The sequence below is a fragment of the Coturnix japonica genome, chromosome 2 (genome assembly GCF_001577835.2).
Source record: "Coturnix japonica isolate 7356 chromosome 2, Coturnix japonica 2.1, whole genome shotgun sequence".
Taxonomy (NCBI): Eukaryota; Metazoa; Chordata; class Aves; order Galliformes; family Phasianidae; genus Coturnix; species Coturnix japonica.
The window spans coordinates 71,759,244-71,775,032 of NC_029517.1; the positions used below are offsets into that span (position 1 = coordinate 71,759,244).

General features: G+C 35.4%; 1 protein-coding gene across 5 annotated transcripts in view; it reads left to right on the forward strand.

Moving 5' to 3' along the window:
• The window catches only part of ATP9B (ATPase phospholipid transporting 9B (putative)), a 152,317-nt gene that overhangs the window by 27,445 nt on the left and 109,083 nt on the right, over nucleotides 1-15,789 (forward strand). For 4 of the 5 annotated variants that reach the window (XR_001553320.1, XM_015854784.1, XM_015854783.2 and 1 more), the window contains exon 6: nucleotides 8,598-8,656. The exons of the other annotated variant lie outside the window; for it this stretch is intronic. Coding sequence is in view for 3 of the 4 variants with exons in the window: in XM_015854784.1 (XP_015710270.1) it covers nucleotides 8,598-8,656 (59 nt within the window). In the remaining variant the exon portion in view is untranslated. The remainder of the gene's footprint in view (nucleotides 1-8,597; nucleotides 8,657-15,789) is intronic. 5 annotated transcript variants of the gene reach the window in all.

Consider the following 15,789-nt stretch of genomic DNA (forward strand, 5'->3'; position numbering starts at 1 on the left):
AAACCAAAGCTGTAATTAAAGTTATAAACCTGAAGGGAGGTTGTTGTGAGCTTGGGTTCAGCCTCTTCTATTGTGTAACTGGTGATAGGACTAGAGGGAATGGCTTCAAGCTACGCCAGGCTGGACATTAGGAAATATTACTTCTCTGAAAGAGTGGCCACGCACTGAAATGGGCTGCCCAGGGAGGTGGTGGCATCACTGATCGTGGAGGTGTTAAAGGAATGTTTGGACGTTTTGTTGAGGGACATGGTTTAGTGAGAACTGTTGGTGATTGGTAGATGTTTGGACTGGATGATCTTGTAGGTCTTTTGCAACCTTGGTGATTCTGTGGTTTGGTTGGCTTTGTGGGCTGCAAGGTCCCCAAGTTCTTCACAGCAGGGCTGTACTCAATTGTTATGTCCCCCACCTTACATTGGTAGTGTGGGTTGCCAGGACCCCATGTGCAAGACCTGCACTTGGATTTTCTGGGCCTCATGAGATTCACCTGGGCCACTGCTTAAGCCTAAGTATCTCTGAATGACATCCCATTTCTTTGGTATGTTGACCTTACCACTGGTGTGCTCTTTGGGTACAATCCTAAAACCAGCTCATTGCCCATTGAACGATCCAGCCATCAAATCCATACCTTTCCAGATAGGAAAGAAGGGTATTCTGAGGGACTGTGTCAGAGGCCTTGGGGGAAGTATGACTATGACTTCTTTTGGACTCATAGTCTTTGATTTTTCATAAAGATCTTTAATAAAATAAAGCATTTCAAGAATGAAGTGACAGTTAAATTCGGTAGCTTATTTTAAATATTAAATATGGACATAGAATTAGAGAAATATTTTTTTCTGTTATGTTGCTTAGCGTATTTAATTATTTAGGTTCAAAACTAAGTGCCACATAGAAAAGTGTCAAAATAATGAATAGCCTTTTGTCAAGTCAGAGTAGGGAATAACATTACAAAACAAAATGAAGTAGCTATTACCTTGGGAGGTCATTTTCCTATGGTACTCTAGGAAGTCTCTTAATCTTTTCATGCCAGGGAAAATCCTTAATAGTTTTAAAGCATGAAGATGGTTAATTCTCAAGCAGTTAGATTGTAATAGTGTGTATTTTGCTGAGAGAGTAAATCTGTTCACACTTTCCCAGCATATGTTTCACTGCACTTTTTAGTATATCTTGGTGAATATATTTTGATAGTCTGTGGGAAGAGTAATTTTGCCAGATGTGAGAATCTTAGTAAGAAACTCTCAGAGTAGCTCAGGATAATTTTCCTCACAAAAAGTATGCGTGAGTCTGGTAATGTAACACAAGTTTGTTCTAATTTCTTACTCTTCTGTGATGTGTTAACCTTATCTGTTTGCTGGGTGCCCACAAGACCACTCTCATTCTCCCTCCACAGAAAAACGGGGAGGAAAATATTGGAAAAGAAAAAAAAGCAAAAACCTTGAGATAAGGACATGGAGGGTGCTCAACAAATTAGTGGCAAAACAGACTTCATTTCTTCAACAATAATTTATTGCCAGTTAATAATAAAAAAGAATAATGAGGAAAAAAAACCAAACAAACAGATACCATCTTTCTCCCACTCACTTTCTTCCCAGACACAACTCCTGGTCCATAGTGGTTTGCCTTGGTTTCTCCATCCTCTACTCTTTTCCCCTGCTCCAGAATGAGTTCCGTCTTATGGGATACAGTCCTTCTGGAGCTGTTCCAGCATGGCCTTCCCATGGTCTGCAATTCAAGAACTACTCCATCATGGGTCTTTTCCGTGGAGTGTAGTCCTAGAGGAACAAATTACTTCATTGTAACACAGGCCAGAATTTCCCACTAGACGGCGTGTTTCTGGAAGTGCTCCACAGGCTGTGACTTCATTCAGATTGTACTGATGTCCTGTTTTGTCCTGACTTCCATGGGATGCATGTGGAGATCTGCTTTGTATGGTGCCCCATAGGCTACGGAGAGACAGTGTGCTCCACTATGGGCCTGTCCTGGGCTGCAGGCAAATTTCTGTGCCTGGTGTACCTCCTGTACTTTTTCTGCACTGACCTTCATGTCTGCAGAGTCTCATGGTTTTGACTCCTCATACAACTGCCACATGGCTCTTTTTTTATCCTTCCTTAAATTTGTTACCACAGATGTACAAGCAGTATCATTCACTGGTTCAGCTTTGACCAGTGATGGGTCCCTTTTGGAGCTGGCTGGAACTGCCTGTGCTTGGCACGAGGCAGCCCTTGGTCTCTTCTCATAGAGCTTACCTATGCATCCCTCTTCTGTTACTCCAATCTTGCCATGTTAGCATCATTTTAAAAAGTAATTGAAAGGTAAGTAAATGATCAATAGTCACATTAATGATGATGTAACCTACAACTGTGAGGAATAGTAACCAATGTGGAAACTAGCATTCTTTTCTGGAATTTGCATACAGCAGAGAGCAGCGTTGCAACTATTGCTCTTCCCTTCCTTGTCAATCTGAAATAGCTTTATCAGCCTTTAGACATACCACTGTAGAAATCCTCAAATAGTATAGCTATTTATTAAACTGAGGTGTTTGCATTGGTGGCATCTGGCACCATTTTTAATACAGTCTGTTAAGAAATAAATTCTTACAGTTTCTCTTTATAGCTGTAATTTAACCTGCTAAGTGGTTCTACCTTTTTAAACCTGTTATGACATGACACTGAGCATACTGTTGATATGACTTATATATGCTATCCTATTTAACAGTAGTGGTAATGATCTGAAATCCTTAGTTCTGGAGTCTATGGCTAATAGTTATTGGTGTGATATCAAAGCAGTAACTTCTTTAAAACAGAAGTTTTTAGAAATGTTTTTTGTTTTTTTTTCTTAAAAAATAAGGATAGTGAACTTTTATCCACAGATGTGTAGGTTTATTTCAACTTTCAGATTTTGTTTTCAGTGTTGTCATGATTGCATACTTGGTTTATGTTCTGTTTATTTTTTTTCTCATTTGTTTTTTTTTTTTATAACAGTGGTGTTTGACAGAAGATTCAAGATCTTTGCAATGAACTTTGAGTCCCACATTGTCTTATTGTGGTGTGATAGCTGAGCTATGAATGTTTTGAGGTGTAGCCATTTTTAATAATGAAAGCGTTGCTACAGCCCCACTCAGAATTAAGCCTTATGAAAAAATATTTAACGGACATATCAAACAATAAATGAAAAACTTTTGCAGCTCATAATCAATAGGATTTTTCAAAACAGTTCATTCTGAAACTGAAATGAGTTGTTTTGTGGGTTTGTTTTTTTTTTTCCTCAAAACCAACCAACAACAACCATGATCTTCCTGTTTTGATAAATTTAGATGAATATTTTTACAGACTTTGAGGATTTAGGAACTTATCTATGCAAATTAATAAAGGCAAATGCTACATCTCAGATAACTATTTTTTGTCAGTAATTTTCAATATAATTACAAATAATAACAAAATTTTGGTGATACTCTATAAGTGAGGGGAAAAAAAAAGTTAGACTTACTTTTCTAGGCTGCAGGCTAATGGTTTAGAGAAGGAAGGCTTTGTTACTTGTGAGTGGACAAACTTGATACTGATTTAATTAAAAGCCTGAAAATCAGTGCCTCTCTTTAGGATTGCTTTTCAGTGTGGAACTGTACGTCATACTTCTGTAACATCTTCCTCCCTCCCCCCCTTTATTTTATGACTTTTGTAGATTGTTATAGTCTTTTCTTTGAAATAGATATCTTTCACCTCAAAAACTGGAGAAATTGACGTAGAGAAGTAAATTGCCTTACTCAATTGTATGGCTCAGTAGGAAAATTAAAAGTTAGCAATGTTCAGTACTACCCTTTGCTTAATTGTGCTATTTTCATTTCATCTTTCATAGTCATTTGTAGTTGTTTATTTTAGGCAAATATTTCTTTAGCAGAATAAACTACTGTTTCTTGTATTGTAGTTAATTACTTGTATTAAGATAGTATATGTAGGCTGATTGGTAAGTTAAAATCTTCTTACATGGCATTGCAGTACATTATAACTAGAACTTCGACTACTCAATGGTGTTGCTGTTCAGCTGAGTCATGTTGGGCCTGAGGTACTCCCCAAACATTTAAAAATAAACATTTTATGATCCGTTTATTGCTAGTCTAAGGAATAATGGCTTTTTAAGTAATACAAGATCTTGAATTAGTGTCTTATCAGTCTTATCAGTGCAAGTCAACTTTTTCATAATATGAATAACTGCTATAATGAGGAAAAAAGAAAGTGTGAAAGCTAGTATGCTTCCTTTAAAATCTGAGCACTGAGAAATCTTGTAGGGATTTAGAGTAACAAAATAATTTCTTTAACTTTTAAATTCTGTTTACACTGTGCTCGTAAAATGCTACATTGTTGAAGCTTTTATCTCAGTTGACCTTCTTTTAAGTTTCAAAGTATTCTCTGTTAAGAAACATTCAGTTTGAGTCATTTACACCTGAGTTATCTGTGATTTTAAAATCCAGATTTTTGTCAGAATGCCGCAATAATTATTGTAATACTGTAGTTAACTAAGATCTGTATTGGAACTTCTTAAAGTAGAACTTCAGCTCTTCTAGTACAGGTCACTCTTATGCTTCTTAAAACGAACTGCATTTAGAAGAACATATTTCTGAATCTAGAGAAATGTTAGGTCATTAGTGCTTGCAGTGTTTCAAACCTACAGATTGTTCCTGGTATTTAGATCATTTGGAACATGCACATTTTTTAAAGCATTGTATCAATTTAATGTGGTTGATCAGGGAAGCTCTAAGCAACAAGAAAACTTAGAACTTAATTTAAAAAAAATAAATTAAAAAGAAGCTGGAAGAGAGGAAATGTCAACTATGAAGCATCTCTAGAACTCTAAATTAGTGGCTTAAGACTAATCTCAGTTTGCTAAGTAAAACAGAGTTTGAAAGAAGGACTTGAGGACAGCATTTACGCTGAAAAAATCATCATCACTGTAACTTAATGCAGACTTTCTTTCAGTTCCCCATTATATTGTGTGTACTCTAATTGTGTTGACTGCTGAAGCTAATATATAGTAGGTAAAACTTTGACATTGTTTAAACTTGACTGTTTTCCAGAGCTTGGTATTTACTGCTTAGAAATAATCTCTGTTACCAGTTCCAAAAGCAATCTTTTCAGAAAGTACTTCAGATACAATGTGTAAGATGGAGAAGAGGAGGCTCTGGGGAGATGTTGTTGCTCACTATATAACTTCTATATAAAACTCTATAACTGAAGGGAGGTTGTAGTGAGCTGGGAGTTGGCCTCTTTTCTCATGTCATTAGTGATAGGACTAGAGGGAATGGCTTCAAGCTGTGGCAGGGGAGATTCAGGCTGGACATTAGGAAATATTACTTCTCTGAAAGGTGGTGAGGCACTGGAATGGACTGCCCAGGGAGGTGGTGGAGTCACCTGGGGGTGTTCAGGGAACTATTGGATGTTGTGTTGAGGGACATGGTTTAGTGGGAGCTATTGGTAATAGGTGAACGGTTGGACTGGGTGATCCTGTAGGTTTTTTCCAACCCTGGTGTCTATGACTCTACGAGCATTTTGAAATTATTTTCAAGGTCTCTCAGAGGCAGCTATTCTTTCAGTTTTCCTACTCAAAGAGATGCTCATTAATAAAATCCTTTCTAATACACATAACTCATTGTTTTGTTTACTTAGTTTTTAAATTATGTGAAATACTTAGCACATGTGAGAAGTTTATCAGTTTTTTTCAAATAATTTCAGTGCTTTTCAGAAGACTATCTTGAGAGTGTAATGAATCCCTACAGGTATGTTCCAGTATTCCAATTCTGCATAGTTCTTTTTGTGGCTTTAGGCAAAAGCCTTGCACTTTGGTGGACTATGAAGTCTGTATGTGCAGCCACCTCTGATAGCTTTGGATGTTTTTAGTAATTACACAGGTGATGAAGAGTGTTTTGCTACAGAGATGTTTCTAATGAAAAAAAATAGTTAGCAAGAATAGTTTATGAAGCAAATAGCATAGTGAGTTTTTTCTGCAAGTGCATCTTTACTGATCTGTAATATTTTAATATTCTCTGAGATGTTATCTCATGATTCTCCTTTTTGCTGATCTAGAGGAAGGCATTATTTGCCAGCTTTTCCAAATCTAAAGCTACTTTTTTAATTACTGCCACACTGAACCATTTAGTTTTTAGTGGAATGTGTCCTGTTGTTCAGATTCATTGTAGGTATAGTTCTTATGTTATAGACTTCCATATTTATAACCAGACTCTTCCAACAAGATATGTAAGTGCATTATAAAGTAGGGATTCCAAAGTGTTAGTCACCTAGAGAACTGTCTATTAAGGAAACTTTTATATTTGCTGTGTGAAATTCCCCAAATTACTAGGCAACTTACAACAAAGATGATGTCTAGGTTCATGTTGGTGTACCTTGTTCTTGGAATCTTTGCTTTTGTCTGCTTTAGAATGATATGGAAGTTTTACCTTGTCATCCAAAAGTTAGTTCCCTTTGGTCTTTACTTTAGATGCTTTTAAAACATGACTGGAGATTTCAGTTGTTCAATTTGATGTAATTGCTGTTAGTTTCATTTGGTTAATATTGCAGAATAGCTTTAGTCACATACAGCTGTGTAGGTGGCATAGTTCTGAGATGCAACACAGCGTTAAATACTTGGATTGTTGTGTCTATTAGGAAATTCTCAGGAGATAAATTGAAAACAAAATAAGAAGTTCTAGACTTTTGGAAAAGATAACAGTAAACAAATTAAACATTATCATTTGTTTTGATATATGCTGTTCACCTCTCATCAAAACTTGGGACTTGGTGCAGACTTGTGAATTCCCTTTATAGATAAGCAGTCGAAATCTGTTGACTTGTGAGATTGATACTAACTTGACTCCCATCCCAGTTGTAAAATACTCTTGTAGGATACTCATGCTTCTTGCTACTGCTTTTATAATCAGCAGTTCTGCTATTCCCTTCTTCACAGGTTATGATGAGACTGGGAGTCAGACTGACTGAAGATGTGATTGGTTAAATGTTAAAGAATGGGATGAAAGGATGTGTTTGGCAACTAAAACAATTGGATTGTTTTAAAGGATTTTCAGTAACAAAGACATATTTCCCAAAATATGCAGACAGGCCAAAATAATAGTTCTGATCTCCACTGACATTATTTCCTTGTCTTGGAAGTGCTAATGTTTTGGAAAGCATACTGAAAAATAGATCAATTATAGGAATAAATTCATCAAATAAACTGAAACTGCTGTTTTTGCATTAAATATGACTTCAGTTATTTTTCTCTTTGATTATAGTATACATTCAATCACAGGTAGTATAATGTAGGAGTTTTGTGAAAGTAACTGCCAGATCTCTCTTCATTGAGAATTACAGTGAGGATTTGGGACCTACCTCAGTTTCATTTATACATCTTATGAGTGAGAAATGATAGAATGTACACTAATCTGCTATCCATAATACTACTTACTGCTGATTGCTGCTTCTGCTGTGTTTCTGTGGGCCATCTTTTCTGTAATTCATTCGGCTTGATTTTTAATTTCTTAAGACTGTGTTTTGACATGCTTAACAAGATACCTACTGCTTCTGATGGGGAAAGATCTTGTATGGATGTATGTTTTAACTCACCAGGCTGTATGTGTGTATATACACATGTAAAAAATGTATGTGTGCATATATATTTATAAACCTGAGTTAACACATCTGAATTTACTGCTTCTTACGTATCTTGGAAGAGGATGATTTGTAGCTTGTCTATAGGGTGATTTATTTATTTATCTTTTCCTGTGGTTTTGCTGTGTTTAACTCAGGGAAGCAACTCTTCCTGAAGTTATAGCAAGGGTCTGTGTCTAGAAGTCCTCAATAAGTCCTCAATTCTAGTAAACAGTAACATGTTTCGGTCAGTAGCTTAACCTCTCCTCATCCTTTCAGATAATAATATTAACATTAACCGTCATAAAAAAAATATGAACTTCCCTACAAAGAATACAAAATTAAAATTGATGTGTGCTGTCCGTTTTTGGATGGGTTGTTCACAGGGGTTACTGAATGGGCAGCTCCAGCAAGTGACAAATCTCAGATTGTTATTTCCTAAAATGAAGTACTTAGGCATTTTTTCTTACTTACAACTTGCCTCTTTTCTACTATTATTTCCAACAAGGCTCAGGCAGTGCCAGTTGTCAATGATATCTATGACTGAGTAAAGCTACCTGTTGGTCAAAGCCCAATTATCAACAACTTGTGTGTAAGATGCTTTGTGACTAAGCCTAGCCACTTTTGACGTGTCATAGGGGTGGTGCATAGTAGGTGATGCAAAATCATCATTTTTTTCCAGTTCTGTAACTCAATTATTGATATTGTTTATCAGACTCCAGTATCTCTCCAATACTATTTCAGTAGCTGATTGCCTAGAAGACTATACACTTTCAAAACCTCATAATTAATGATCTATTTAGAGATTATATCTATTTATTAGTATTTTCTTCAAATATCAGTTTTGTGTAAATTGTAACTTTTTTACCAAACAGTAATATCTTGAAGTACATCTTGCATTTATATTTTTATGACTCTTTGTAATCAACATAGGCAGGCATTAATATTCTTTTTTTTTTTTCTTTTAAGGTAAAGTGCAAGTTAAGAGTTCAGACATACAAGTTGGAGACCTCATCATAGTGGAAAAGGTTGATACTTTTAAAATATATTTTAGAGACTAAAGATTATTAATGTGCTAATTATCTTCTGGAGAGAAGTATATTGAGGTACTTATCTGTGAAGTACTAAGTAAGTAATATTTTAGTTTGAGTCTTATTTGATAAACTTGAAGTCTCTTTTTGGATTTAATTATAAGCTTAATTGGATGTAAGCCCTTATATCTTATAAATTGGAATATGCTTAAGCTTAACTAGTGAAAGGTATGCAGTTACTGAATGATATTCTTTGGCTTGTGCATTCCTAGGTGGGCGTACTAAGTTGACTGACTACCAATGCCTTTCTTCCAGTACCTTCCTTCAAATCTTTTTATTGATGTCTGAAGCCTTCTAGAATAAGCTGTATACATATCTGTGTTTTTAAAAAAGGGAGTGGAGGGGAATCTTTCAAGTTACTGTGACTGTAGATGCTGTAGATGGTGGATGAGAGCTGTGAGCTTCCTTTTTCCTTAATGTTAGTATCATAATAAAGAGTGCTGCTTACTCTAGTTGGTTTGTTTTAGGAAGTAATCTAGGTAAAACTCATCTGTAAAGAGATCTTAATGCAAGCTCTGGTCTTCCTATGATGAGAAAATTTCCTTGTAGGTTAGGTATGTGGTTTATATTCCCTGTCATACCATGCTGCAGGAGGCTAAGAAGCTATTGTAACCTCAAAGTTGACTTATTTTTCTTGTTAAAAGAAAAAACAAAACAAAACAAAACTAAGAAAAATGCATACATTAATTTTGGAAGGGTGACTTACTTTCTTAGTGATGAAAAATGATTTCCACTTTGCTCTGTACAAAAGATCTAATCCCTTAATCCTAGCAAGTTACTTTCAGTTGGAGTTTGTGTCCGTGTATCCAGTTTTGTTTGAGGTGTTGTGTGGCAAGTTGTAGATACGCAGAAGAATGTGGAACCTTGTCAGTGACTTGATTTTTCTCAACTTCTGTATGGGTTTATTACTATTTAGTAAATGACTTTTTATTGAAGGAAAACACCTTGAGCAGATATACTCCCCTCATTATTTGTTTTACATTTGTTTTGGTTGTACATATCTTTCCTTTTTCTTAGAGAATTTAGAGACCTCATGATTTGTCATAGTCTTTGTTCAGCCACATAAAAGAAAACCCTTGTTTGTTTTGGGGAAAACTACTGTTTTCTTTCTTTCTTTGTAGTTAGTACTATGTTCTGCTCACATTTCCTCCCCTCTCACCCCCTTACACTTTTTATGTGCTATCTGTACCTGATGTCTTGTTGAGAACCTCTGAGCGGGATATGCTAGCACAGACAAGATAAACATTCACAGATATATAGGACTGGCATGCATTGTATTTTACCTTGCTATCTTAATTATAACCTGAGCCTAATCCAATTATTCTTCAGGACGCTTAAAGTGAGTATTTATTTTGATTTTTATTAAGAAAACTTTTAGACTTGCCATGATCTTTAAACCTGGAATTAATTCATTATACTGCTTTAGGGAAGTTTATAATGATAGTATAAAGAGAGTATACTTTCCCTGAAACATGCCAAGAGTCATTCACCTGTTGAATTACAATAGAATTTCTGAAACTGGGGAAATTACTTTGGGGATAAATCAGTCTTGAGATAGACGATTAGCATTTATTTCATCATAAAGATGAATATAGATATAGACCATATGCTGTGGGAACCTGATGTTTATTATATAAAAATAATATATATCCTTTAATGAGGATATTGAGTATCTTGGTGACATGCATGCATTTAGTATCTATTATACTTCATCCGCAAGCTCCTTCCTGCCCCCAAGACAGTTTTTTCTATTGTTCTTGTTTTTGGCTTATGTGTGAGTTCCTTAAACTAATGAAATTAAATGTTTTCTAATTCTATTTAGAAGTGTATTTTGCTAGAGTAAGCACTTTTCAATTTCAGAGTATGACTTGTAAGCCGAAGAACCAGTCAGGAGTGAAATGTTCAATTGCTCACTCTAATGGCAAAGAAACAAGTTAACGTTGTATTTGACTAGAAGATGCATCAACAGCATTTCTTCAGTGAAATTAATGACTCATTTGAGCTGAAGATCCATAGGTTAACTGGCGACTGCATCACAGATACTAATAACTGAAAAACTTTTCTTTGTTTGATCTTTGAATATCCTCTTTCTTTTATGTAAGTTCTGAATCAGTTCTAAGCGTAATTGAAACAGTTTAGCTCTGAGTAAATTGTATCTCTCATTTCAAGTAAAAATTTTGTAATGTGCTAATACTAGATCAGGAGAATGCCTCTAAAGGTTAAAGTATCATCAGTTTTTAAATGTTAGGAGCCATTTTGTATTGTTAGCTTTAAAACATTCCCCTTTTGCTGTAAAATGCATACTGCTTCCTGGTCCTGTTTTTTAAGATACATTATTTTTCTATGAATGCATAGGTGATGCAAAGTTTTAAGATAACTGAAATTGTTGATTGTTATTTAGTTACTGTAGATTTTGACTGGAACAATTTCTGATCATGTGAGGAGAATATAACATGTTTGCTTTTAATAGGTAAGATATTAGTAGCATGTTGATAACAGGTCTTTTAAAATGTGAAACAGTAAAGCTTCATCATACTTCAAAAGCTACTCTTGGATAGTAGTAAAGGGGCGCTGAACTTTTTTTCTTAATCTCAAGTGTAAAGTCAAATGCAACCAGCATTTGCAAAGACTGCAAGTATTGTTAACATACACAGCAGGAAAATGCAGAAAAAAGGTGCAAAGCACCTCTTTCATTTCTAACTCAGTAGTAAGCATTAATATTCTAGTCAATGAGAAAAGTATATTGTTCATAACAAATGGATAATATAAAACAGTAAATGCAAAATCATGAGGATCTTGTCGCTTATGAGCAGTTGTAGGGGCATTGGAAGAGTGAGTATTGAGCTGCAGAGGTTTATATTAATAAAGATTCTATAATAATAACATGAAAGAATATTTTTTCAAATGAGGCATTTGGCCTCTTCTGCAAGGAAGAGTGGATGCATGACTGAATTTCCTTGTTTTTCAATATAACTGGTGATCCAGGATGGAGGTGGAGGTTCTGATAGAGGCCCAGAAGCTAGAGAAGCACTTGTCTTCCATTAGCTGTTGTCTTATCATAGATCTCTAGAAAAGAGTCTGTAATTATCAGCATAGGCCAACACTAAGAGAAATGGAAACACACCTATCTTGGAGCTCTAATTCTGCTCAGACTTAGAAAAAGCGTTCTTGTAGTTTTTTTGACTTGTGTATTCAGACTTTACTGTAATCAATAAACATTTCAGTTCATCTGCATGGTAATTGAGATTGCGTAGTTTCTTCATGAATTTCTGATTGTTTGAAGTCATATGTGTTGTCATTTTAACTTGTTTCATTTTTTATGAAAATGACACGAGGATTAACATGATTAAAATTTTGCTGCTGTTTGTGGCAATGTACAACAAAACTTAATTTTCTCCTTAATGAGGTTTGTTAAGGATTTTTGTAGCGTGCTTGCCATCTGTTTTTGAGTAGTCAATCTTTTATAGTTACTAGGTATCAGATACATGCAAGGAGATCTTTGCTTTGCAGTGTCAGCAATAATAGTGACTTTTTTAATCTAATACTCACATGGAATCTTTCTACGTATTTCCAAAATATGAAAAACCTGATGGAAAAAAGACATGTCAGTCATAAATTGATTCTTTTCTTACAGATAAAGTAATCACAATACAGTTCCTAGCCTTACTTACATGGAAGAATGCATGCAAATCCTTTAACACATTTGCTTTAGAGGAAGGGAAAAATAAGTAGAACCTATTTAAAAGACAAAATCAAGGTGTGTGTTTTCTACTAAAATGGTCATGTCACTAATGCCTGGTTTTATGAGATATAAAAACTTGATTCTTGAAAAACTCACCCGATACTCAATATCAGTATGGTGAAAGTGAAACATGCATTCTTCACTGAATCTGCTAATGGCTTTAAAAACATGGTAGCTCTTTCTGATTATTAGAACTTCTATTTAATTCTATATTGGATTGCTACGCTGTTACTTTTACAAAATTTTAAGGCTATCGGTCAAGTTTTTTAGCCTGTTTAGAAGTAACTGAAGTTTGTAGGCATGAAGCCAGTAACCTGAAACTTGTGTAATGGATTTATGTCAGGGTTGGCAGGGAAGCTGTAAAAATGTATAGCTAATCTATATGAAGGCAGTTTATCTGGTTAATTGTTATTGTCATTTAATTAAATATTTAATTTTGAACTTGCATTTTCCCCATCCTTTTTCTATGTTGCTCTAGGGCTAATTTGCAGACAATATATAGTAAGGTTACCCTTTGTCTTGCGTTTTCTTCTTCCCAAATCTGAATACGAAACATTTTTGGTTGAATCTGTATTTGTGATGTGTAATAAATGTGAGAGATATTCTATTGCAATGAAGATAGTAAATATGCTGTACCAGCTGTGGTTGCATGTGACCAGCATCTTCAAGGGGAATACTGTTGACAAGCATATAAATTGCTACCTGTTTGTGCTTTTAGCAATGAATGGGAATTGCTGCAAATGATGAGTTAAAATTACCTACCTTTCTAAACAGTTAAGGTGTGACTAGAAATTTTTTTTTTGGCTGACCATGTAGAGTTTTCAGATTTAAAAACAAAAAAAAAACACCCCAAAAACATCCTATTTTTGAGTGTTTTGAGTATTCCAGTTTCTTATTTCCTCTGTTTCCTGGCTTAACTTCTCTATAGCCTATATCTGTTGAACTGTACTGAATCAGTAGAAGATATAGTTTTAGTTGCTTACATTTCTGAACCAGTTTCCCTCAAAGCTCAGCTTCTGTAGAAAGAAATCTGAGATTTATTTTGTTAACATTATTCAACATGACACAGTTGTGACTGCATGGTGCTCTCAAGAGTGTTTCTTTGTAGGAATTTAAAACTTTGCCCAGTGTTAGAACATCTGTAGTATCTACGATGTTTTATGGTCAGAAATACACTTATTATTAAAGTGATTACTCAAGAGCTAAAGCAAAGGTTAAAGTACATCACCTTACAGAGGTCATTCTGAAAGTAATGCCTCCTATTTGTTTCCATGGAAGCTACAACAGATGCAAATAATGCAGTGACAATATTTTCTGTCAAAAAAAATTCTAACCTGAAAAATATAGTTTTTCAGTGCTTTCATCACCATTACCAATGGATTTTTTTTTTTTTTCCCTGTTGTTGGGATTTGTTGAGATGGGGTCAGGAATGCAAAGGCTCAACTAGAATTAGGCCTTTGCAAGTGGTGCACAGTAAAACAATAAAGGCTTCTATGGGTCCATCAGTCAGGAAAAGGAAAGCCCAAGAGAGCACACCCCTCAAGCCCAGTGAGCAGTGCAGGCAGGCTGGTAACAGAGGACAAGCAGAAGGCTGAGGTACTCAACAACTTTTTTGCCTCAGCCTTCACTGGCAACTGCTCTTCACACATCCCTAAGGCAGAGGGGTTGGAAGTTAGGGGCTGGGGGGCAGTGGTCTTCCCACTGTAAGTGAAGATCATGTTTGTGACCACCTGAGGATCCTGAACACCCTAAAGTCTATGGGACCCAATGAGAGATACATCCTGGAGTCCTAAGGGAAGAGACTGATGTAGTTGCTGAGGCACTCACAATGACATTTGAAAACCTTGAAGACCTTACCCAGAGAACAGTGGTCAGTGGCTCGGTGTCTGGATGGAGGCCAGGGCTGGTGCTCTTTAATATTTTCATCACTGACATCAATGTTGGGATCAAGTACACTCTCAGCAAGTTTTAGGATGATACTGTTTTGTGTTGTCAACATGCTGGCAGGATGTTCAGCCTAGAGAAGAGAGAGTCCTGGAAGACCTGAGGGTGGCCTTTCTGCATCTAAAATGGGAGTTGTAAGAAAGAAGGATACAGACTCCATCCTGTTCCTGTAGATGCTGTGACAGTTGGAGTCAGTCTTTGTGCTACCTGTAGATGTCACTGTTCATAATAGGGAAGTTGGGCTAGGTGATCTTTAAATGTCCCTTTCAACTCAAATAATTCTGTGATTTCCCAATGGAATAAGTGTGTTAGAGCTGCTATACGTTGTACATATTTCAATTATTATCACGGAAAACTGTAGTTAGGATTTTTGTGGGGGTGTTACAAAGATGTATCTTCTGCTTTGATACAATGAATCAGTTCATTATTCCGGTTCGAATCACTCTGTAAAATTTACAGGCAGAATTCTATACACTGTATTGGTGATTTGAGATGTTCCATTGTTTCATGCTTTGAATTGAAATTTTCAGGCTAGCTTGATTCTTGTTTGAAACCCATCTGTGCTGCTGTTTCTTCTCTGAAGTGTATAACTGAAGTTTTCTATAGCTTCTGGTTTATGTAGAATATAGAGCTACAACTGAATTAACAGTATTAATTTTCCAGTTTGATAATAATTGAAATGCAAAATAATTTATTAAGTTTTGATATGTTTATGCATTAAATATCTTAACTTCTTAAATTGGGAAGTTCAATAAGGATTTCCAAGGCTAAAATCCATGAGGTTCACATATGTCATATCATGGGCTGTGTTAGCTACATACGTAGTTTTCCTTTGTACTCTTTCTTTAAGGAGACTTTTCAGCTCTTCAGAAATAAAAGATGAGCCTTAGCTATAAGGTGATTTTCAAGGCAATTTCAAAAAAGTATGCATTTAATATGGAATCCTGAAATTCTTAGATGGAACTGCATTTCTGTGTGAAAATATTGTTCGAAGTGAAACTTCGTGTTATATCCTTTTAACAAGTAACCTGAAATTAATATCATGAAGTATATTTTAACATTAAGTTGTTAGCCATTGTTAATCCTCTGAATCTTTTGAAAGAGTTAAGTTTGTAAATGAAAAACAAACAAAATTTTGTGTTCAGCTTCAGAATTGAACAGGACAATACGTAGTGGATCAGATGTAAGTTGTGATAGTAATTAATTTGTTTCTTCTGTATTTTCTCTTATCACTGTTTTCAGCATTCACTCTGGTTCCTATCAACTTAGCCTGTCAGTGTACTTTCCTAGTCTTAGATATCTTTCACGTTTTGACATGTCAGATTTTTTTGTTTGTTTGTTTTTATTTCTACTTCCCCAGTTCTTCATTCTTAAACTCTCTGCT